At 43.0% G+C, this 24,924-nt stretch overlaps 1 protein-coding gene across 2 annotated transcripts in view; it reads right to left on the reverse strand.

The window, feature by feature from the left end:
- Nucleotides 1–20,745, reverse strand: part of LOC115354586 (zinc finger protein 569-like) — a 58,094-nt gene extending 37,349 nt beyond the window's left edge. For both annotated transcript variants that reach the window (XM_030044995.1, XM_030044994.1), the window contains exon 1: nucleotides 20,334–20,745. In XM_030044995.1, coding sequence (XP_029900855.1) covers nucleotides 20,334–20,691 — 358 coding nt within the window. In that variant the 5' untranslated portion in view covers nucleotides 20,692–20,745. The remainder of the gene's footprint in view (nucleotides 1–20,333) is intronic.
- Between the last annotated feature and the right edge of the window lie 4,179 nt (nucleotides 20,746–24,924).

A 24,924-nucleotide genomic window follows, 5' to 3' on the forward strand; every position in this document is an offset into this window, starting at 1 on the left:
GCTACTTCCGCACTGCTTCCCAGTAAATCTAAAGGGTTAACCCCTGGAAAGACAAATGTTAGATTATTGTTTTGACAATTTCCAAACAGACATGACTTAACCAAATTTTGCTTTTATCCTACAGACAAGAGATCTGAAGAAAACACAGCTGGTTCCACAACAGAGATGTGGAAATCTCTCTGTGCACCAGCCATCTCCAGTGAAGCTACCAGATGTCTACAAAGAGCTGAATACAGCAGATGAAAACACAGACCTGATAACACTGGAAATGAACACTCGGGCGCAGGCTATGTCAGATGTCTGGTTTAAAGAGAGGAGCTCCCGGCTGACAGCTTCTAAGTTTGCAAATGTGTTAAACAGAAAATCTGCACCAACTCCAAAATTTATGGAGACAGTCTTCCCATCAAAATCAGTCAGAGCTGTAGCAACAGAATATGGGAAAAGAAATGAGACAAGGGCCAAAGCAAAATATCTTGAAATGTATCCTGCCAGGCACTTTCACGAGTGTGGCCTCGTTGTTAATCGAGAGTTTGATTTTTTAGTAGCTACACCTGACGGGAAGTTGTGTGACAATGGTGAGAGTGGCATAGTAGAAGTGAAATGTCCATATAAGGCAAGAAACCACGTTATATCGGATGGATGCGACGAATTCCCAGATTTCTGTTTACAGAAAGATGAGAGAGGCATTGTTTCACTGAAGAAGTCACATGACTATCATTTGCAAATACAGGGTCAGCTCATGGTGACAGGCTGTCAGTTCTGTGAACTTAGTTTTTACACAGAGATATCTTTGTGGAAAGAATACTCCCAGATGTAGAATTAATGGAAAAATTATTGCACACACTGTCTGCATTCTTTAAAGAGCATGCGGCCCAGTTCCTAAGTGACAGACAGTAGTAAAACCTTACATTGTCCTTCAGTAGCCATGGAGGTCTGTGTAGCTGAACTGAGCTCCGATTGGCGGAAGACATCTGGTGAGGGATTGATGTTGCTGTAACGATATCATATGATAATCAAATGAATGCACTTCTATTAATCCATTATTATTATTATTGTTATTACCCTAAAATATTCAGTCTCACTCAATCCTATTTATTTTTATTTATCTATCTATGTATTTATTGTATATTTATTACTTATTATTGTTTTATTGTAACACATTTGGCTACAGTGTAAATAAAAGTAAATAAATTCTTGATTTTGTAGCACACGTTATTTATGCCATACTAGATCTTGCAATAACGATGGCATGTAGAAATCTGAATTCAAACAGCTTTAAATTAATTGTGTTTTTATAAGTGATTCATGTCTCTATTCAGTAGGGACTAGTGTTCAGACAATGCCATCTTTGCAAGAACACTGAAAACTTACACGTCATTGTTTTCCTCTGGTTTTAAGCCTACTTTCTTGTGTGTGTGTGTGTGTGTGTGTGTGTGTGTGTGTGTGTGTGTGTGTGTGGGTGGGGGTGGGGGGTGGGGGGGCAAAGTGGTTTTCAGCAGATGCTCATCTTTTCCCTGGTAGGGGACGTGCTGGTTTAAGTGGGGTCCCATCTGCATTCATAGGGTCTGGAAAACGCTCGGTGGGTCCATCCCCACCAACGAAATGCTATAAGGTGAGCAGGGGCAAGAAAAAAATTGCTGTCAGGCACAACTGTACCTCCCTCTTTCTCTCTTACACCCCTTTGAAATTTGTCGTACAGTGTTGAGCCCTCAGCATGTTCCTATGTTTTAAATAACGCTATTAAAAGCAGTAGTTCTCTAACCAAATTTCTTTGCTCACTGTTCTATTTCCACAACAGTCCATCCAAGTAGCTTTACAAGCACTAGAAACTCAAAATAAGCTCTAAAATTAGAGGAAATACCTTGAATAATCCAACTACATCAAACTATTCTTCAAAAAACATATTTATTGTAGTGTCAACAAAAAACAAAGCAAGATATGGCATCAAATAGTGACATACAGTAGGCCTATATGTTTGAGTTGTACATTGTCCCTTTGAGATAAATAAGAAAATGAAATGAAACTATGCCACGAAACAATGCAACTCAAAATGCAAAAAATAGATATCTACCTAGAGACAAACTCAAAATACCAGTAAAATATGAACTATTTCTGACATTAATATTCTGACAGATTTTCTGAAAGAATAAAAAGCTCAGTATTTGCTCCTCCTGTGGTCTGTCCTCTCTCTCCCTCACTGTCCTGCACTCGCTTGAGCTTGGAAACAATCATTAGCTGTTAGCTTAAACAGTGAGCTGAAAGAGGCAGGTTTTGGATTAAGCAGGAAAAATATCGCTTTTCATATTACAACCTTGTGCTTGGTGAACAAGTGGTGTGATAAATGACTCACTGGCTTTCACTTGAGGAGGTTTTCTTGCTAGTTCTCATCAGGCTGCTGCCTCTCAGGCTGACGGACTGACTGAAAGTTACCGAGCTGCCGCTCTGCCGGCAGCAGGATGCGGACCAAACCACTTTGAGGCATGGGGGGGTCTTAACTTTTAAACACTTAAAAACACACTGTTTTACATTTATAAATAGCACCGCTTGCATTGTGCTTTCATTGAATATTACTATATTACTGCCTTAGCTGACGTTACTTGTTGGCTAGCTAGCTACGTTACCTGGCAACTTTGTTGCACTGCTTGTTAAACCGTTATGACTAGACGTTGCGAATGGGGCAAAATGTCATGTAACCACTTGGATAATCGCAACAAATAGCAACTATCAACAAAAAGTGTAACATTTAGGGCTTACCTTCGAGCATACAGCCTTGTTTTTGTTGATGTTATGTACATTCAGCTGTTCATGTGGCGTTCCGCAGGCTTTGATCCACCGCAGACATTTCTCCAATTGGGTCTTTGGCTTTGGGAAATTAATTAAACGAGCTCCGTCAAGCTTCTCTGGGTACCTTTGGTCACCTTTGCAGGTCCCCCAAGCACAAGTAAGGACCATTTCTATGAAATGGTAACATTCAACGCAAACTTCACCGCAAGACTTCAGCTAAACAGTCTGGTAGCCTCGTGATACACTGTCGCTAAAGAAGTTTGTTTGTGAGACATTAGTTGCAGGTGGAATTATGAGGGGCGTGGCCTTGTGAAATCAGCCAATCCTATTGGCTATATTCTCCGGGTCGGAATCGTCCATTCATTCACAGAACTAAGGAAAACCAGCTACTACCAGCTACTACTGAAGTTGAAGTCTTCAAGTTTGAATAGTTTGACCAGGCTGACAATTGTCACAACTAGAGACCCCTATCACTTGATTTGACAGTACAGTCCAAGTGCACTTCTTTTTTTTTAAAACAAGCAAACAAAACAAAACAAAACAAAACAAAAAAAAAACAGAAGGCACTTCCTTGACCTTCAGAAACTTGAGTGGGCACTACATCTTGCCTGGTTTTATTAGGGCCCGAGCACTGTCCCAGTGCGAAGCCCTATTGTATTTGCTTCGTTTCTTTTTAGGGCCCTCGCCTCTCTGGAAGAGGGCCCTATTGTATTTCGTTCGTTTCTTTTTAGGGCCCGAGCACTGTCCCAGTGCGAAGCCCTATTGTTTTTGCTTCGTTTTTTTTTTTCTTATTAGGGCCCGAGCACTGGAACAGTGCGAAGCCCTATTGTTATTGCTTCATTTTTTCTTCTCCTCCTTTCTTATTATTATTACGTCAAAATAGGCCTTAATTTGACCCCCTAAACATGCTCAAAAACTCACCAAATTTGGCACACAGGCCAGGTCTGGTGAAAAATTTGATAAAATGGACAAACAGACCCCCAAGGTGCAAAAATGGGCTCGGTAGCGCCACCTAGGCACACAAAGCCAGCCGCTGCGGCCCACAGGAATGTGATAGAAAGACCAAACCACTGCCGAAACGTAGGTCTCATCAAGCCCTACAAATCACGCACTGACACCCCCCCTCTAAAACCAACAGGAAGTCCGCAATTTGCGTTGGAATGTTCACGTTCTCGCCCAAAATTCCGCTTTGAACAAAATCTATCTCCTCCCAGGGCGTAAATGGTAGCGGCTTGAAAATTTCACAGATCACAGAGGACACAGTGCTGAACAAAAGTTCTTAAGGATTTATTATTATTTCGAATCGTTTGGATTTTATAAGCCCTCAAAGTCGGAGTGGCCAGAGCCAAAACCTCATTTTTTCCCATGGAGTTTGGTGGGAAGAGGCTGACACTTGGCACTAATTAAGCCCCTGGAGTCTAAGGTAAAAGTCTGACAGCTTTGAAAACTATGCAGATGGAAAGAGGACAAAAATTCCTACAAAAATATGTAGTTTTGATGTGGAAAGGACCAAGTTTGTGGGAGCTGTGAAGAGTTTTCAAACATTTTTTCAAACATTTAACTCAAAAACGGTAACAGATAGCAAAATCATGTAAATGGGACATTTACAGATGCGAGTCTCGTGACTCGTTTAAGCTTTGAATCAAGTCAAACAGACCCCAGTCAGTTCGGACTGGCAGTCTCTCCTCCTCCACTCTAGTGCTCAACACCGGAGCGCCCCAGGGCTGTGTGCTCAGCCCCCTCCTGTTCACGCTGTACACCCACGACTGCAACCCCCGACATGGAGAGAACTCTATTGTGAAGTTCGCGGATGACACCACCATCATCGGCCGGATTTCCAACAATGATGAGTTCTCATATCGGGAGGAAATCAACCATCTTGCAGAATGGTGCACAGACAACAACCTTCTGCTCAACGTCAGCAAAACCAAAGAGCTGATAGTTGATTTTCGAAAAAAAGAGGCAAAGACACACAACCCTGTCTACATTAATGGAGCTGAGGTGGAGCAAGTGAGCAGTTTTAAGTTCCTGGGAATCAACATAACAGAGAACCTAACAAGGACTTCACATATCTCTGCCCTGGTTAAAAAAGCCCAGAAACGGCTGTATTTCTTAAGGAAACTTAAGAAAGCAAAATTCCCACGCCAAGTTCTTGTCAGCTTCTACAAAGGAGCGATTGAAAGCATCCTGACTGGAAACATCACAAACTGGCATGGGATGTGCATGGCCCAGGACAGGAAGACTCTGCAACGAGTGATTAAAACTGCCCAAAACATCATTGGCACCCATCTACCAAGCATCAGTGATATCGGGGAGGTGAGGTGCCTGCGCAGAGCCAAAAGGATCCTAAAAGACAACACCCACCCCAGCCACAGCCTGTTCACCCTGCTGCCATCAGGCAAAAGATACAGAAGTATTCGCTGCCGTACAACCAGACTACAGAGCAGCTTCTTCCCTCAGGCTGTGAGACTACTAAATGCACCATCTGCACTCCTCCATGTTTAATAATTTTATTTTCTATACAATCAATTAATCAATCAAGAGGGAACCACACTTTAATTTCATTATTCAACCTGTTGTATAATGACAAATAAACTTCCTTGTATCCTTGTATCCTTGTATCCTTGTAAGTCTGTAACTCAAACGGTGACCGAGCTGTGACACCTCAAACAGGGGTGGGTTTTCTGGATTTCTCCACTGGATTGAATGAGGATTTCTCTGTCTGCCTGCATTTTGGTGTGATCATGCCACAGCTGCCACTACTCAAGTCAGTCACACACTAGGACATGCTAAGGGCGCCATCTGCTGGAGGGGCGCTGCTAGTGGCCAGAGGGGCACCAGCAGCGAATGTACTACCAGTGGGTTTTTGTTGGCGTCGTGTGTGTGTGTGTGTGTGTGTGTGTGTGTGTGTGTGCGCACGTGTGTGTGTGCGCACGTGCGTATGTGTGTGTGTGTGTGTGTGTGTGTGTTTGTGTGAGAGACTGAGTGAGTGAGTGAGTGAGTGTGTGTGCCTGCATTTTGGTGTGATCATGCAGCAGCTGCCAGTAGTCCTGTCGGTCACACACTACGACTTCCGCGGCCTTTCAAAATAAAAGCCCAAAACTCTTCGACACGCATGCCGTCCCCGACGTGCACGGGGGGGCGAGGGCCCGTCCAACGCTGCTTGCAGCTTTAATTCCTATTATTACGTCTCTTTGAGGCTTAATTTGACCCCCTAAACATGCTCAAAAACTCACCAAATTCGGCACGCACACCAGGTCTGGCGCAAAATTCGATAAAATCAAAAATCTAACCCCCTAAGTGCAAAAATGGGCTCGGTAGCGCCACCTAGTGACGCAAAGGCAGCCCCTGCGGCCCACAGGAATGTGATAGAAAGACCAAACCAGCGCCGAAACGTAGATCTCATCAAGCCCGCCATTTTTCGTGCTCGTGCCCCCCACCTAAAACCAACAGGAAGTCCGCAATTTGCATTTGAATGTCACGTTTTCGCCCTAAAAAAAAAGAAAATCTATAAACTCCCAGGGCGTTAATTTTATCGGCTTGAACAGCAAATATACGACAGAGAACATAGTCCTTAACAAAAGTTCTGAAGGAATTAGTAAAATTTTGAACCGTTTGGATTTCAGAAGCCCTCAAAGTCAGAGTGTCCACAACCAGCGCCTCCACTTTTCCCCATGGACCCTGGTGGGAAAAACGCTGAATGCTAGGGGCTAATTAGGCCCCTGCTGACTAAAGTAAAAGTCTGACAGCTTTCAAACCTATGCTGATGGAAAGAGGACCACAATTCCTACAAAACTATATATCATGGTGTGGATTGGAAAGTGTGTGGCCATGGTGAAGAGTTGTTTAACAGCTGGGACTCTGGTCTGCTCTGCTCTGCACTCTGCCTGCCTTACTGACACACACTAGCTGCTGGCACATCCCCCAATGCACATCCCCCTTAAAAAGAGTGACAGGTCATGTCAAGCACACACTAGGACATGCTAAGGGCGCCACCTGCTGGAGGAGCACCGCTAGCAACAGGGCCAGAACTTTGTGTGTGTGTGTGTGTGTGTGTATGTGTCTGTGTCTGTGTGCCTGAGCGTGCATGTGTGTGTATGTGTCTGTATGTGTATGTGCCTGCATGTGCGTATGTTTGTGTGTGTGTGTGTGTGTGTGTGTGTGTGTATGTGTGTGTGTGTACCTGTACGTGTGTGTGTGTGTGTGTGTGTGTGTACCTGTACGTGCGTGTGTGTGTGCGTGTGTGTGTGTGTGTGTGTGTGTGTGTGTGTGTGTGTGTGTGTGTGTGCTTAATGCCACAGCCACCGGGCACAAGTGGACACGAGGCGGCACGGGTGCGAGGGCCCGTCCAACGCTGCTTGCAGCTTTAATTTCATTCATTTAATTGAGTTTGTCTTGCTGAAAGCAGTATTGTTGTAAAGGTAGATTAATCCATGCAGAGCATTTGTGGTTCGAATATGATGGACAGTACATACAGTGTCACTGTTTTTCCTCTCTGGTGTTATGTCTTTCCATGATAGAGACACGGGGAGACAAGACTGACATGGGGAGACAAGACTGACACGACAGATATGGGGAGACAAGACTGACACAGGGAGACAAGACTGACACAACAGATATGGGGAGACAAGACTGACACGGGGAGACAAGACTGACACGACAGATATGGGGAGACAAGACAGATATGGGGAAAAAGAGTTTGTTGTGGTCAAATATTGTTGTGGTTCTGTACTGGTACATGTTATTCCTGTAAAGTTCAACACTGAGTTATTGTAAGCAGAGATATGTGTGTCTGTGCAGAGGTGTTGAATAAAACGTGAAAATGACAATTACTATCCTTATGATCTCATTAATTTTATTTGTTTTTATAGGTGTTTCTGCAGGCTTCGTATAACATTGTGGTTCTACATGCAAGCACATTAGTGCAAAGAGTTAATTCTCTGAAACAAGAGTTACAAGGTCCTATAAATTGAAAAATTACAGTAATTCATTGATGTGAAAAATAAGAAATTTACTTTTACTTTTACTTTAAGTAAATTTAAAAGCATGTACTCTTGGATACTTAAGTACCTTTAAAAGCACTTCTTTTTTTTTCAAAGTACTTCTTTACTCTTACTCGAGTAACATGTCGACTGAGCTACTTTTACTTGTAATGGAGTAAATTTTGACCAGTAGTATTTTTACTCTTACTGAATTTTGTTGTCAAAATGCCGGTGCTATTTCATACTTCAGAGATGCAGCAAATTGCCTCTCGCCGAGCTCACCAGAGACATGCACGTGTCAGAGGTGCCGGAGAGCTCTGTTGCTGTTATGTCATGTTGTCTTCTGTGTTTCTATGTGGGCGTGGGTTGTAGCTCAGTCAGTGCGACATAACTTCCGCTGCGCAAAGGATTGTGGGTCAGAATGGCCAGAGAGGCATGCTGACATGCATACTGCGAACTCTGACCGGGTGTAGTCAGGGTTGGAAATTAGCACCCGCCACTGGCCAAATGTGGGTAAATTTATTAAGTGGCAGGTGAAATTGATCAGCCCATAAGCCACTGTGGCGGGTTAAAATTTCAACAGGAGATATTAAATCACAAAGCATTCAACTGAGTCATACAGCTGACCTTTTGGGGGCAGCAATGCACCTTTGCTGCCGCTAGTCTGCCGCAGACGCCATTATTAGTAGAGGAAGAAAGCTGTAGCGTGTATTTTCAATGGCGGCAAGTTGGGACCATTTGTACTGAGCTGAGTTGAAATGTGGCGTTACATTGCCGGCGTAAAATGTGTGGCTGATGGCAGCAAGCCTTCTCATTTTTTTTTTAATGAAAAGTGGAGAAGGATCGACGGTGGGGAGTTACGTGACTGGCTCGTTTTTGACGAGAGCAGCCAGTCAATGTTTTGCTCCCACTGTCGGCAGCACGCTCTGGCCGGCAGCAAGGCGAACAGCTTTATAGTAGTCACAAAAAATCCGAAGTTAGAAGCTATCAAGGACCACAAAGCATTTAAATGTCACAAGTCGGTGATATGCATGATTCAAGGAAAGTCTGCTCCAGAGAAAACTCCTGCAATAAGGGCACTGTCCAGTCTGAAAACAGCTCAGCATGAGAAGTTCAACATACTTTTCAGAACTGCACACGCTATCGGTAAAAAGGGAAGACCCTTCTGAGACTACGAGTGCAGAGCTGCCAACTCTTACGCATTGGCTGTGAGACTCACGCTTTTGATTGGCTTCACACGCTCTCACACCACACCTCCGATTTCTCACGCTGAAGTGCTCATCAAGAGCCTTTTTTTTCTTTTGACTAAAAACGGTTCTCTTTATCTGTGATCTATCTCTTGAGCCTGAGAAAAGCCACTTGTGATCAATAAGTTATGCCTGCAGAGCAGAGGCAGTGGGCCACTTTTACAAGAGGCTCAGCCAATCAGAAGAATCTTTTCAAGCAATCAGGGACTTCCACCTCACCCCACCGGCATATTATCCAATGAAATGAATGAGTTAGAGGCTACTCACATTCCCAAGTTTGTACTGTGCCCAAGCACGTTTGCCCTTAAAATCCGGATTATTTGACCAGTGTGATCGCTCTGTTCCGTGCTTGAATACAGTACACTCCCCCCGCTCTGGCACGGTTGGAAGGAGTGTGCTTCAGCACAGTACGGGTGCATACACGAGCACATGTACGGTCACGCACGCAGCGCGAACGTGGATACAACGTAAATCATGCAACTTTCCTCCTGCCTCTACAAAACCGTTTAATGCGCGCAGCGCGATTACCGGCTAATGGCCGCGTTGCGCAATCAATAATGAACCACGTTGTCTGTGCCATATGTGCTGCTGCAACCGCGTAAAAAGTCGGTTTATAATGAAAGTACGCCAGTCTGTGTGCGCGGCGCACCTGTCAGATCCGGCAGACCTGATGCCGGCCAGCACCGCGACGGCACCGGCCAGTGCGCGGCCACCCGGTCAGGTCAGGTCTGCCGGATCTGACCGGTGCCGCTCCAGCTGTTAATTGGACGCTTTCCGATGATGGCAGAGCGGTTAGTGTCTTTGCCTGCCATGCAGAAGAGCGGGGTTCAGTTCACGAGCTGGACAAGAGGGCATTACCTCACTTTGTTGTTAACCATGACAATGAAGTGATTCTTATTATTCTGCCTGTCATTGGCCTTGTTCTAACTTTATGGGGAGATATATCTAATTATACCAATCGATTCAGATTTAAACAAAGATTTGTGTGGTATACTTTGTATACATATGTGAGTCAATATCAGTATAGAGTGCCATTGAGACTTCCCAATGTCACACAAAAAAAGATGAGATTTTCCACTGAACTCCATATCCATTGTATAAAGTAGACCTTAAGCTGTTAGAAATGCATGTTGGTCAAGCTCCTGCACCTTTTATAAATTGACTGCAAGCATAGCGAATTGCAAAATGTGTCCAGCCTGTCATGGGGCAATTTCTAAATTAGTAAATATGTTCTAATCATATATTGATTACAAAATGTACATTTTCAGAAAGGTATTTGGTCCCTCGTTCAGGAATATATTTTAGTTTCTGGAAAACATCTCTCAAAAATACAGAAATTATGGAAAAATATGTTTGTATATGTAAAATCTGTGAAAGTTGTACTTTCTTTTCTGAATAAACTCTATAAATAAAGGTATCTGGTCAAACTTTGAAATAATACTGTTTGGCCCTAAACTCCTCAGAGCAAAATCACACAAAAGGTTTTGATAACTTGTGAAAATAATAATTTATTCATGTAAAACATGAACACGACGGGGTGGACAATGACATGACGGGGTGGACCTTGGCATGACAGGGTGGACAATAGTGAAGTGCCTCATATATATTTAAAGGAAACAATGTTACGGTTTTGTCAACAAATGTTTTTTGTCAAAACATGACTTTTTTCACCTACTGTATTTTGAATTGTGCACAGGTAGGCTACATTTGGAAATGACACTCAACAACAGCAAAAATAAATGAATAAAACCTTCAACTAGACGAAAAAAACAAGATTAATATAAACAAAACAAAAACATGTTGGTCCCTAAATGTAGGCCTATCACAAAAAAACACTGAAAAACTTATAAAACTTTTATAAAACTCGACTTGATGACGGGGTGGACAATGACAGGGTGGACGTTTCTGGCTGAAGTTTGCATTTAATGAGCACATGTTGGGCCATTAGCTAGCAACATGTATCCGTTAGGAAGGTGACTCTGTATACTTTAACAAACATATTTTGAATTTCTGAAAAGCATTTATATAGATTCATTTTTTGCAATGACAGGGTGGACACATTAAGATTGAACACATTCAAGTTCAATCATAAAATGATGAAAATGTCAAAATATAAATGTTGATATGTACTCTCTCTGCAGGAGCTATTCTTCACTCCATTTGTAAAAGACAAAGCAGTGGTAGTGATGTCACTGATTACAGCAGGGGGTTTCTTATAGTGGCAGTAACCACCTAATGACGGGGTGGACAGCAAATCTAGGGACACATGCAAAACGTTTATTATTATTATGAAATTAGACCATAAATGATCCAATTGACTCATTTTATTCAAGTACTTGATGAGAGCAACAAGAGCATGTAAAAGGTTTGTACATTGTATATCATTTATCTACTTATTACACTCAGTGAAGTTAGTAGAGAGGAGTTTGGGACATGGCAAAATCACATGCATCTAATCATAGAACATTTTTTTTAAATATGAAAAACACCCTTTTAAAGATGTATCTCTGTACCAATGTGTGTTTAAATGTTTGGCCATTTATAATAAACCCTCAGAGTTTTGTTATTTTGCAAATTTTTCATGAAAAGTGAGTGATTTCTGCCTGGGACACCAAATGGTACCCTATATTGATATTGACTCATGTACAGTACAGGCCAAAAGTTTGGACACACCTTCTCATTCAATGCGTTTTCTTTATTTTCATGACTATTTACATTGTAGATTCTAACTGAAGGAATCAAAACTATGACTGAACACATGTGGAGTTATGTACTTAACAAAAAAAGGTGAAATAACTGAAAACATGTTTTATATTCTAGTTTCTTCAAAATTGCCACCCTTTGCTCTGATTACTGTAACACTGTAAAGTCGCATAGTGTGGCACATATAGCAGATACAGTGCAATTTAGCCAAATGTGTGTGCTCCTTAAGTAACTTTGCGCAAATAATTTAGTAATGACAGTTTGTGTGAGGATGAAATGATGCAATCTAATAATGTATTTTTGTATTTGATCTTAGATTGGATAAAAAAAAAAGGGAATAAAGATGGGCAGCACCTATGTGAACAGGAAGCCAGCCAAAGAGTTTATAAAGTACATAGCTGAAACTAAGAGGAACTCCCTCAGAGCAGACATACAAGCAGCCAATTTCCTGTCAGTAGACACAGATATGACAGAAGAGGAAATCTTATATGTTTGTCTGTGTAAGCAAGGAAAGGTGGAGGTGCATTTTATTGGCAGACAGGCAGTGGAAAAGGCAGATGCAGAGAGTATCACCAACGCCAGAACTACTTTGATGAGGGGAGTCTGTGGAGAAGACAAGTGGCAAGACAAGCTGGTTGCATGTGCGACTGATGGAGTGGCAGTGATGACAGGGGAACGAAGAGGCGTGGTCAGCACGCTGAGAGCAGCAATCATGTCTTGGGAATCCACTGCATGGTCCATCGCCTGGAGCTCGCCTTCAAAGCGTCAGGATCTACTATCAGGCTTGCATGTGTTTTATCACAAGAGTGCTTTGAACAGAGCAAACCTTAGGTGCAGTATTGGGCTGCTGGGCCAGACGCCACTCATACCCACAAGGGTTGGAGGTACCAGATGGGTCACTCATATGTTGAGGGCCTTAGACCATTTTTTACGGGGCCACCAGGGTCTTATTCAGCACCTAGAACAGGTAGGCTTTATAACAGCGTCAGGTTATTAAAATGTTAGATCGGCTTCATTGTGATATATTATATATATTGGAAAAGCTTTTTAACAATAGAATGGATGCATTTTTGGAAAAACACAAACTATATTCAGAGAGTCAGTATGGGTTTAGGGTTAACAGATCAACATCACAGGCAATAATGGAATCAATTGAGAAAATCACAGATGCAATAGACAACAAAAAACATGCAATAGGAGTATTCATCGACCTCAAAAAAGCGTTTGATACAATTAACCACAACATATTATTCAATAAACTGGAAAAATATGGGATAAGGGGACTGGTATTAGACTGGGTAAAGAGTTATTTGAAAGGACGGCAACAGTTTGTAAAGTTGGGTAATCACTGCTCTGGATATTTGGACATTGCTTGTGGTGTCCCCCAGGGGTCAGTATTGGGCCCCAAATTGTTTATCCTGTATATAAATGACATGTGCAAAGTATCTAGGTGGTTAAAATTGGTTTATTTTGCGGATGACACAAATATTTTTGGTACAGGTGAAAGCATTACACAAGTGGAAACAGTTATAAACGAGGAAATGAAAAAATTAAAAATATGGTTTGACCGGAACAAATTATCATTAAATGTAAGTAAGACTAAGTTTATGTTATTTGGTAAAGGCACAGTGAACACAAAGGTACGAATAGAAATACATGGGGTGGAAATTGAAAGGGTGCATGAAAGCAAATTTCTTGGGGTTACAGTAGATGACAGGCTGAGTTGGAAACCACACATCAAACATGTACAGTCCAAAGTTTCAAAAAGCATTGCAGTTATACACAAAGCAAAACAACTACTGGATCACAATTCACTTCGCACACTTTACTGTTCACTGGTCTTGCCATATTTACATTACTGTGCTGAGATTTGGGGAAATACTTACAAAACTTCATTACAGTCACTTACCATCCTGCAGAAAAGAGCAATAAGGACTATTCATAAGGTCAACTACTTGGAACACACAAATCCACTTTTTATACAATCAAAACTACTGAAATTCACTGACATTGTATCTTACCAAACAGCAATCATCATGTATAAGGCAAAAAACAGACAATTACCAGAAAATATCCAAAATTTATTCAGGAAACGGGAGGGAGGTTATCAGTTAAGGGGGGAATATAACTTCAAAATCTTAAACATACGAACAAGCTTGAAAAGTTTCTGTATATCAATTACCGGTGTCAAGCTATGGAACAATCTAAGTGAGGAACTCAAGCAAAGTCCAAATATCAACCAGTTCAAGAAAATGTACAAAAATATGTTGTTTAGCGAGTACAAGGGATAATGATCATGAATAATTATTGGTGATTATCATTGATTACTTGATATGGCATGGTGATGAGAGGCAGAGACGCGACGCGATGACGCTTCATCGCGTCGCGTTGACGCTTCATCGCGTCGCGTTGGACGCTTTATCGTGTCAAACGCCTCATTGCGCAAGTTGAAAAATTTCAACTTTTGACGCGACATCGCGTGATGCTTTGACGCGATAGCCAATCAGTGTTGATATTCTCCCTACGTCATCTATGTCAAGAACTGCCAAAGGAAATCGAAAAATGGAGGACAATATTATTGTTGCCGTGTGCGGGCTACCGGGCTGCCGGGCTGCCCTGTGCCGGCTGCCGGGCTGCCCTGTGCCGGCTGCCGGGCTGCCGGGCTGCCGTGTGCGGGCTGCCGGGCTGCCCTGTGCGGGCTGCCGGGCTGCCCTGTGCCGGCTGCCGGGCTGCCGTGTGCCGGTAAATTTTGCGAATATGTGTCCGTTGCTAATGCAGCTATTGGATGTAATTTACTATTAATCATGCTAGCGGTAACGTTAACCCGGCATATCTGTCTCGCTACATGTGTGCGTCTTGTCAGTGGATGTGTGTCCACAGATGGAAAAGTCTGCGGGACACCTACATCAGGGAGAGGAAGGAGGGAGAGAGGAGGGCGGGTTTGCATCAACGCTTCCATCGCGCGATAGACACGATTGAGGAAATAAATGATTCCATGGTCACGCGACACGTTACGCGTGTGACGCGTGATTTCATCGCGTTCGGTGTGAACACGGCTTTACTCCAGCTTCCACTGCTGACTGCCAGAGAGGATTTAATGTGATGAAACCCTTTCTGACCTCATGATGATTCAGCTGGCAACCCCCTCACAGGGCCTGAAATTGGCTGTGGGATTGCAGGATTCACGCACACTATTACTGATTCCCGCAAATTCCGATTTGATAATGCGAGCAATTCCCGCACACAATTACAGCAATATGCCAGATGAGGGATACTGAAGCCAGAAAGTGCAGTAGTGACTTTGTGCAGGTGGGGTTAGGGCTGTCGCGATAACCGCAAAAATGAATCACCGCGGTAGTAAGAGGCCCGCCGCGGTGCATGGTGGACCACCGCCACCACCGCACGTGACCCGACCTCACCACACTACACAGTGAGCGGGAAAGATGGCAGCCGCACTTGTACCGAAACCAAATGTTACTTCTCCCCTTTGGGAGCATTTCGGCTTTCAGCCAAATGAAAAGGGGGAACCAGCTAATTTAGATGAGGCAGTTTGTAAAATCTGCCGCAAAAAGATCCAAGTAAAACGCGGAAACACTTCGAATTTAAAGTCTCACCTAGCAAGCTACCATCCAGCTATAGAGGCGAGGCTGCCTCCACCCGCAGGACCCACACAGAGTCGCGCAGCAGCCGGTGCCAGCCGACAACTTGGAGTCGCCGAAGCCTTTGCTCGAGTTTCCAAGTACAGCACTGGAAGTGACAGACATAAACGTCTAACAGACGCTGTTACACGGCATTCAAGTCGCTGCTTCAGAAATTTGACAAGCAATATGAGTTGCCAGGGAAAACTTACTTCTCAGAGACTGCTGTCCCGAAAATGTATAATACAGCCAGAGCATCAGTTCAGAGTGAGCTAAAAAATGTGGACTATTTTTCTGCCACCACTGACATGTGGTCAAGCGTAAATATGACACCTTACATGAGTCTTACTGTACATTACCTGACCACAGACTGGACTCTAAAATCACGCTGCCTCGAAACGATGTTTATGCCGGAGAATCACACATCCGACAACATCGCAGATGCTCTCCGCAGCGCATTTGATGAGTGGTCCCTGGATGAGAAGAAGCTGGCGTGCGTAACGACGGACAACGGGGCAAACATCGTCGCAGCAGTGAAAAAAATGAGCTGGACGTGGCTGAACTGCTTTGGACATAATTTACACCTAGCAGTGACAAACGCAATGACAAACGTTAAGGACTGCACAGCCCGAGCAATGGGTCTGTGTCAGACCTTAGTGGGTGCGTTTTCCCAGAGCTGGTTGAAGAGAAGAGATCTGGCAAAAGCGCAAGCGGAGCTCCAAATCCCACAGCACGGGCTCATAATAATCTCGTAAAGTAGCCTTCAGAATTTATATTAATGTAACCCATCAGTTTGCACGTACCTCACTTAATAACACAATTATTAGTTAACAGTTAATAAACTTTTGCAGCCGATAGGCGTTTGGAGGCAATATATGCCCAAAATTCATTACTACAGGCCTAACACTGATGAAATTTTAAAAAATTAAAAAAGTTTCTGGCTTTCTGAGATGGTTACATATTTTTCGTTTAGAAAAAAATACGCTGAAATGAAAAATAATTTAAAAATATAGCCTATTCATTAAAACAAAACAAACAAAAAAAAAACATATATATATATATCCATGCAGGACTGTCCAACAAGATGGGGCTCCAAACAGAGAATGGTGGAACGAGTCTTGGAGCAAACCACGGCCATAAAAAGAGTTCTGGTGGATGATCGGCGGCATCAGCATCTCATTCCCAGCTGGCAAGACATTGCAGTTTTGGAGTCAGTGAACGCAGCATTAAAGCCAGCGGCTGAATTTATGGATCTGCTCTCCGGTGAGACCTATGTCACCGTCTCATCAATTAAACCCGTCCTGAAACTCCTCACTGAAGATGTTTTAAAACCATCGGATGAGGACACCACTCTGACCTCGGACATCAAGCACAAGATGTGCAGTGTTCTGGTGGAGAAGTACAGACCCGCTGCCTTAAAAAAACTTTTGGCAAAGGCCTGCGTGTTGGACCCTAGATACCGGGGCAACAGTTTTGATAATGACACGGAGGAGGCAAAGGGCACGCTGATTGAGGAGATATTAGATGTGGAAGACGCAGGGAGCGGTGCGAGTGCGTCAGCTGCTGTACAACAGCAGTCCTCGGCACAAACAGCGGCACCACCACCGGCTAAAAAGAAGAGAACTCTTGGAGACCTGCTGAAGCCACAAACGACCACCTCTGCACCCATACCCAAGAGAGTTCGAGCCGACACCGAATTCACACGCTACCTCCAGGAGGACCCCATCGACTCCAATGCAGATCCGCTCGCATGGTGGCGCGACAACCAGGGTCGATTTCCTCTCCTCTCCAAAGTCGCCCGCAAATACATGTGCATCTGCGCAACAAGCGCACCATCGGAGAGAGTTTTCAGTGCTGCTGGACATATTGTAACCCCACTCCGATCCTCTCTTAAACCTCAAAAGGTGAATATCCTGGTGTTCCTCGCGCGCAACAAGGACATGGCCCAGGTATAAATCATATGTGGTTTCTTTATAGGCTCATGGAGATTTTTTTGTATGTAGCCTATGTGAAAGCGCCTTGTATAGCCTGTTTAAAAAATCGGACACTTGTTTTTCATTTCAGCAAGATGCTGTTATTTGCACTAAAAGATTTAGCCTTAAAAGTCGGCTGAATTTATTTATGTTATACGTCTTATTTTTGTAGTGTTTAAAAAAAAAATCGGGCACTTGTTTTTCATTTCAGCAAGATGCTGTTATTTACACTTGAAGATTTAGCCTTAAAAGCCTACTGAGCTGATTTGAAGGAGAAACAACATGTAGCCTGTCTTTGTCTCTGCCATTTGAACAATGTTCAATAAACTCACAAGTGTTATAAAATTGTCATGTCTTTTTATAACTATATATAGGCCTATATGTAATAACAATAATAATAATAATAATGATAATACGCTTTATTTGTATATATCTATTACTATTACTATATACTACTGCAATGAGTTTAGTAATTTAGTAGCCTAATTAACAAACATATTTGCTAAATAGATTGTTTTTTATGAAAGGGGGTGGTGCAATAGTACCACATACCGCGCTATTGAGCCACGCGGACTCACCGCAGGGGAAATTCCCTAACTGCCACAGCCCTAGGTGGAGTAGATTATTAAAGTCTGATGTTAAAAGATCACTCCTGTTGGGGTGTCTGTATTGTGTTGTTCTACCTCAAAAGAGTCTGTGCTGGTGCACACATTTGGTATATTGTTAGCTACATCTCTGTTCATTAAAGGTTGATGCTGAAATATTGTTAAGTTAGCACACATGAAAGTTTGTATACACATTGAGTAAAATTAAAAACTGTTAAAAAAAAAAATTAACAATGTAATGTAATCTAATACAATGAATTAAAAATGGATGAACATAAGAATGAATTTTAATAAACATTTTATATGTGATTTTTTTTAAACCAAGACAAATTACAAATTACACAAGTAGATTTGCAAAATGGTGGCTGATAAAAAATTTGAGTGGCTGGTAGAATTTAGAATCCACTAGCCACAGTGGCTGGTGGAAGAAAAAAATTATTTCCAACACTGGTGTAGTAGAACGTCCTGGTACTCTTGGCATACTGAATCTGACATAGTAATTGTTTTTCTTGCTAGTATGGTAGTATGGGTATTGGAACGCAGGGCATCTGTCGGCTACATGTACAAGTCCGTGAGTGGCGGTGACATCACCCACTGCTCCTAGTTATATTTCAAACTGCAGCAAAAGCTCCGCTGCGTTTAAGGTTTAGAAATGCCTGGGAAAATGTAACTTATGTGCCCGCTACCGCGCTATTTGATCAGTAAAATAGTTTCACTACTTAAAAGCTATTTGATTTAGAAAACAGCGAGGTTACGACCACGCGTCTGCGTGGGTTTCCTCCGGGCACTCCGGTTTCCTCCCACCGTCCAAACACATGTAGGTTAGGTGAATTGGAGACGCTAAATTGCCCCTAGGTATGACTGTGTGTGTGAATGTCAGTGTTTGTCTGTCTGCCCTGCGATGGTCTGGCGACCTGTCCAGGGTGTTTCACTGCCTTCGCCTTATGTGCGCTGGGATTGGCTCCAGTACCCCCCCGCGACCCTAGTGAGGATAAGCGGTTTAGAAGATGAATGAACTCCATTTGAAGTTTAAAAAGGTCTGCACAAGTGGAACTTTACAGAATAGTAGAAACCGCCTAACAATGCCTTAGCAACCACCAAGAGCACCACTGCAACTGCCTAGCAAAAACCCAGAACACCACAGCAGCTGCCTAGCAACCTCCTAGAACACCACAGCAGTGCTCTTAGACCATAGCAACTGCCTAGCAATGCCTTAGCAACCATCCAGAATACCATAGCAACTAGCTAGCAATGCCTGAGCGCCCACCCACAAGATCATAGCAACTGCCTATGATTGCCTAGGCAACCACCAGGAACACTATAGTAACCCCTTGCAACCACCCACAACAAAATAGCAACTGCCTAGCAACACAACGAAACACCATAGCAACCACTTAGCAACACCCTACCAACCACCTAAAACAGTCACAACTGCCTAAGCACCACCTAAAAACCACCTTGAACACCCTTGCAACCACCTTTACACTCCTTAGGAACCACCCTGAGCACAGCAACAGTTTAGCAAAACAAACTCACAAACACATTCAAACGACATGGCGGTTTATCACATTGCCGCACGGTCGGCAACGGAGGCAAACACATTTAAAGTTTCTTCAGAAACTTTAGCAAAGTCTAGCTACATGTAACATGTATGTCTTTGGGAGAGAGAAAGAGAGAGCACGGAGAGTGTGAATGAAAAAGCAGGTGGTGCTATCCTTAGTGCTGAAAGTTAGTAAGTGAGAGTGTAATATTCTGGAAGCTGGCCAGTCTAAAAGGGAGAATTAGGTCTATGAGTCGTGTTGCCATTTACAGGATGTTTAGTGCTGTTAAAACCATGGAGGTATAGTTAAAACACTTGCAGTCACTGTGGTTTAACAATGGGCATCTGGCACTACTTGTTTTTGAGTTTTGAACAAAGTGAACATATTCTAGTAGATTATCTTATTTTGCCTGGTAACTTGTGAGTGCGAGGGGGCTGATTTATGCTGTGGTCCAAAATTGCATTGAAATGCATAGTTTTTTTTTTTTTTTTTTTTTTTTTTTTTTAAAAAGACTGTCGTCTATTCCCAGGCCTAAATGTTGATAACCCTAGTAATATGTCTGCTTTGCAACAGGCACAAAATGAGACAAGCTTTTTGACAGGCCAGGAAGATACTACTCCTTATTTTTTGCACCCAAAACCTTTCCAATTTCGGCAACCTCGAGCTATTCGTTGAGCCAGCTTGACGCAGCTGTGGGAAGCTAACCGTTAGCTGTCCGCTAATGAATGGAAGACGTGAATTCTCCGTCTCCTCATCAGACAGTTGACAAACATGTACTTGGGGAAACAAATCAGCTGGAAGAACTATAGCTTTAAGGACATAAACGGCATACTTATAATATAAAAACACGTTCTACAAACCTGCTTTCCTTATCTGGATCTCAGGCTTCGCGATATTATCCAGTAACTGTCGTTGGCGATCAAACTCCTCCTCATACTCCTCTATCGTTTCTTCAATTAGTCCAAATGTCTCTTCAACAGCCGCTGTTAGCCGCTGATTCACCAACACTCTTAGCATTTGGACTCTGGACATTTGCAGAGAGTGACTGGGAACACAGATGTCATTCAGTAGCTCGAGTTGCCGTACATTCTCTTCCTTAGAACAAGAAACTTCCTCTTGGTATTCTTCTATTGTTCTTTCAATCAGTCCAAATATCTCTTCGACCGCCGCACTTAGTCGCTGGTTGACCAGCACTCTCAGCATTTGTGTTCTGGACATTTTTCAAATGACAGCTGGAGTTTCACAGCACATTGTTCCGTCGATAATCCAACACATCGGCGTCAAGTCTTTCAGAGTCAAAACAAAAACACTTCCGGGTACATCTTTCAAAATACGACCCTTTTTTGTGCTGGCCGTATATCTGCTGTTTTCACAGCAGATAAAGGTTTGCAGAATTTGTTTGCAGAATGTGTTTCTATATCTGCTGTTTTCACAGCAGATAAGACAGTGCTCATTACTGTGATAGCCTGTTAGGCTCAATGTAGGTGAAGAAAAAAAAAAAAACAGTGCCAGGGAGTTTTTTCTAACAAAATAGGCCAGTTGCATGTAGAAACATGACATAAGTTCTGTTGAAAGCTCAGGATGCATGTTTACTTTCCAACCCTTTGCAGTGGTACCACTGCAAATAGTGGTACCAAATAGTTGCTGATCCATGCGGGTCATCAGTATATTCCCAGCTGTGTATATTATGTCATAAATGAATCAGGTAATGAATAATTTTTTTTTTCTTGCAACACAGTCTGCCTATAGTCTGTAGTCTGCCTATTACATCATACAAGGATACAAGGAAGTTTGTTGGTCATTATACAACATGTTGTATAATACATTAAAATGTGGTTCCCTCTTGATCATGCGCGCGGGAACTACTTTTTGCCAGGGGGTGCTGCGTATGGGGTGGGTGGGTGGGGAGGGGGGTGCACCTGCGCGCGCACACACACACAGGCTCCCTTTCTGAAACGTTAACGTTAGCTCCAGCTGTAGTGTCCCCCGAAAAATGGTCAAAAAGAGGCGCTTCGTAACACAGAGAAGGCGACTTTATGAAGGAGAAAGTGAACGTTATGTCAAAAAAACATACTCATACGTATCTTTGCGCATTTTTAAGTGGTTATACGGAAATGCGGGACCTTTTCTAGTGGGTATACACCGTATACCTGCGTATCACGTAGACTACACCACTGATTTGGAGGCTAAACTTTCAGTGACAGACAGACAACCAGCTGTGCGAGCGCAGCGCAAACAAGTGAGAGAGAGTTGCAGCAGCATCCCGCTGTGCTGGCAGACTCAGCGGCAGGGACGGTTTCTGCTATGGGCAGTGCAACTGCCCAGGGCGCAATCTACTTGGGGGCGCACGAGAAAAAAAAATCACTAGTTTTCTAGACTACCGTATTGACCCGCACATGCCGCGGCACCATCAGTCGGCATCAGGCGAGCCCGCCGCGGCATCATCCGGCACCGCGCCCACCCGGTCAGGTCTGCCGGATCTGACAGGTGAGCTGCCTCATGCTGGCCGGTGCCGCGGCCGGCTCGCCTGATACCGACTGATGGTGCCGCCTGATGTGTCTCGGTGTGATTGCCCCTCTGCACGCGTTTTACATGTTTTTCGTTTTCCTTGCATTAGGTGCAGTAGATTAATACACGTTTTACTTTCTCCCCCTGTCCACACCTTAAGTGACTGCCACAATCAAGTCATTTTCAAAAGAAAATGACTTTGAAATGTGGTAAAATTAATTTGACATTTATTCCACCCCTCCTCAGCAGGGGGTGCTGCAGCACCCTCAGCACCACCCTTCCCGCGCCCTTGCTCTTGATTGATTAATTGATTGTATAAAAAAATAAAATTATTAAGCATGGAGGAGTGCAGATGGTGAATTAAGTAGTCTCAAAGCCTGAGGGAAGAAGCTGCTCTGTAGTCTGGTGGTACAGCAGCGAATACTTCTGTATCTTTTGCCTGACGGCAACAGGGTGAACAGGCTGTGGCTGAGATGGGTGTTGTCTTTTAGTATCCTTTAGCTCTGCGCAGGCACCTCACCTCCCCGATATCACTGATGCTTGGTAGATGGGTACCAATGATGTGTTGGGCAGTTTTAATCACTTGTTGCAGAGTCTTCCTGTCCTGGGCCGTGCACATCCCATGCCAGTCAAATAGGAAGGAATAGACTAGTAGCCTGTAGCATAAGAAGTTTGAATGAACTGAATTGAAGGATATGTCCACAATGTCAAGAAAGGCAGCAGGATGTCTTTAAAATTGATCACGTTTGAATAAGTATTAAAAGTTAAGTTGATGTTATACTTATATTGACATTTTGAGTAACTGATACAACTTCTCCCAGGAACTTTCCATAATGATGAGGTTGAGGGCCCATCATCTGCAGTTCAGCATTCTGCAGGTAGGCTAACTATTCAAGTCATAATGGATAACCCTAAGCAATTACATAAAAAACAGAGTTTAAATAACTTTTTGATGCAATAATTGAATATTTTCTTTGTGTGATACTTCCCCTAGTGATCAATTGGATCATGAAGATGTGAACCAACAGGAGTCTCAATGTAGTAGTCGAAGCTACAGTGGCAGTGACACTGAAGAGGCCCCCCATGCTTCACACCCCACACAATCCCACCAATTGGGTATTTGATCTCTTTTGCTTTAAAATTTCAGAAAGCTTATACAAATAATTTATCAATGATGATCAAGTCTAGTGCATTACTTCAACAGGAGACCCAGCTTTTGTTCAGAAGATTGTTACTGAATTCAGTATCACTGAATTCTACATTGAGTATTATAAATGAAAAGCCATGTATTATGCATAGTTTAAAAATGTTGTTCCCCTTCTTTCCAAGACATATCCCGGTGTCCAGCAGATGGACCAGCACAGCCTTTCCTGAGGGTGTATCCACGGACTGTGCAGGGGGATAGAAAGAGAGCATTCAACAACTCATGGTTCACGCACTTCACATGGTTGGAGTACTCACAAAATTGTGACTCTGCCTATTGCTTTGCATGTAGACACTTTAGCTTGCCCAACACTCCTGAGACACCCTTTACAGCACAGGGAGGTTACTCCAATTGAAAAAAGGCCATGTACAAAGATGGGGGGTTTAAATGGCACGAGAAATCAGAAGGGCATGTTAATGCAATGTTTGCTTGGAGTGAGTACAAAAAAAAATTCTCACAGATTCCTCTATACGAGATGCTTTGGACCAAGCCTACAAAAAAAAAAGTTGAGGAAAACCGGACATACATAAAAACAATTGCTGAAGTGCTTTGTCTTACAGCCATGCAGAACATTGCTCAAAGGGGACACATCGAAACTGAAGGCTCACAAAACAAAGGAAATTTCCTAGAGCTGATTGAGTTGATTGCAAGACACAATCCACTGATTGCAAAAAAAAAAAAGAATGCATCAGGCAATGCCAAGTATCTCAGTAACACAATCCAGAATTAAATTTTGGAATGCCTGTCAGATATGGTCTGGGAATCCATAATACAGGAAGTGAAGGAAAGTGAGGTTTTTTTCTGTTATTGCAGATGAAACAAAAGATCTTAAGAAAAGTGAACAACTGTCATTAGTACTGAGGTACTATTATAATGGTGCAGTTCATGAGAGCTTTTTAGATTTCCAGAGAGCCAGTGAATTAGATGCAGCAGGACTCAGTCAGAAAATAATACAGTGTCTGGAAAGATATGGCCTTGATTACAAGTCTAATCTTGTAGGTCAAGGTTATGATGGGGCAGCAGTGATGTCAGGGAGATATAGTGCGGTTGCAGCAAGGATAAAAGCAGAGGCTAAACATGCCTTTTATGTTCACTGCAATGCACATTGCCTCAACCTCGTTATTGTTGATTCAGTGAAAGCAGTGCCTGAAGTTGACTGTTTTTTTTGCATTGCTGCAAAAATTGTATGTGTATATGTCCGGATCTTATGTACATGAAAAGGATACAAGGATACAAGGATACAAGGAAGTTTATTTGTCATTATACAACAGGTTGAATAATGAAATTAAAGTGTGGTTCCCTCTTGATTGATTAATTGATTGTATAGAAAATAAAATTATTAAACATGGAGGAGTGCAGATGGTGCATTTAGTAGTCTCACAGCCTGAGGGAAGAAGCTGCTCTGTAGTCTGGTTGTACGGCAGTGAATACTTCTGTATCTTTTGCCTGATGGCAGCAGGGTGAACAGGCTGTGGCTGGGGTGGCTGCTGTCTTTTAGGATCCTTTTGGCTCTGCGCAGGCACCTCACCTCCCCGATATCACTGATGCTTGGTAGATGGGTGCCAATGATGTTTTGGGCAGTTTTAATCACTCGTTGCAGAGTCTTCCTGTCCTGGGTCGTGCACATCCCATGCCAGTTTGTGATGTTTCCAGTCAGGATGCTTTCAATCGCTCCTTTGTAGAAGCTGACAAGAACTTGGCGTGGGAATTTTGCTTTCTTAAGTTTCCTTAAGAAATAC

Source organism: Myripristis murdjan, chromosome 22 (assembly GCF_902150065.1).
Source record: "Myripristis murdjan chromosome 22, fMyrMur1.1, whole genome shotgun sequence".
Taxonomy (NCBI): Eukaryota; Metazoa; Chordata; class Actinopteri; order Holocentriformes; family Holocentridae; genus Myripristis; species Myripristis murdjan.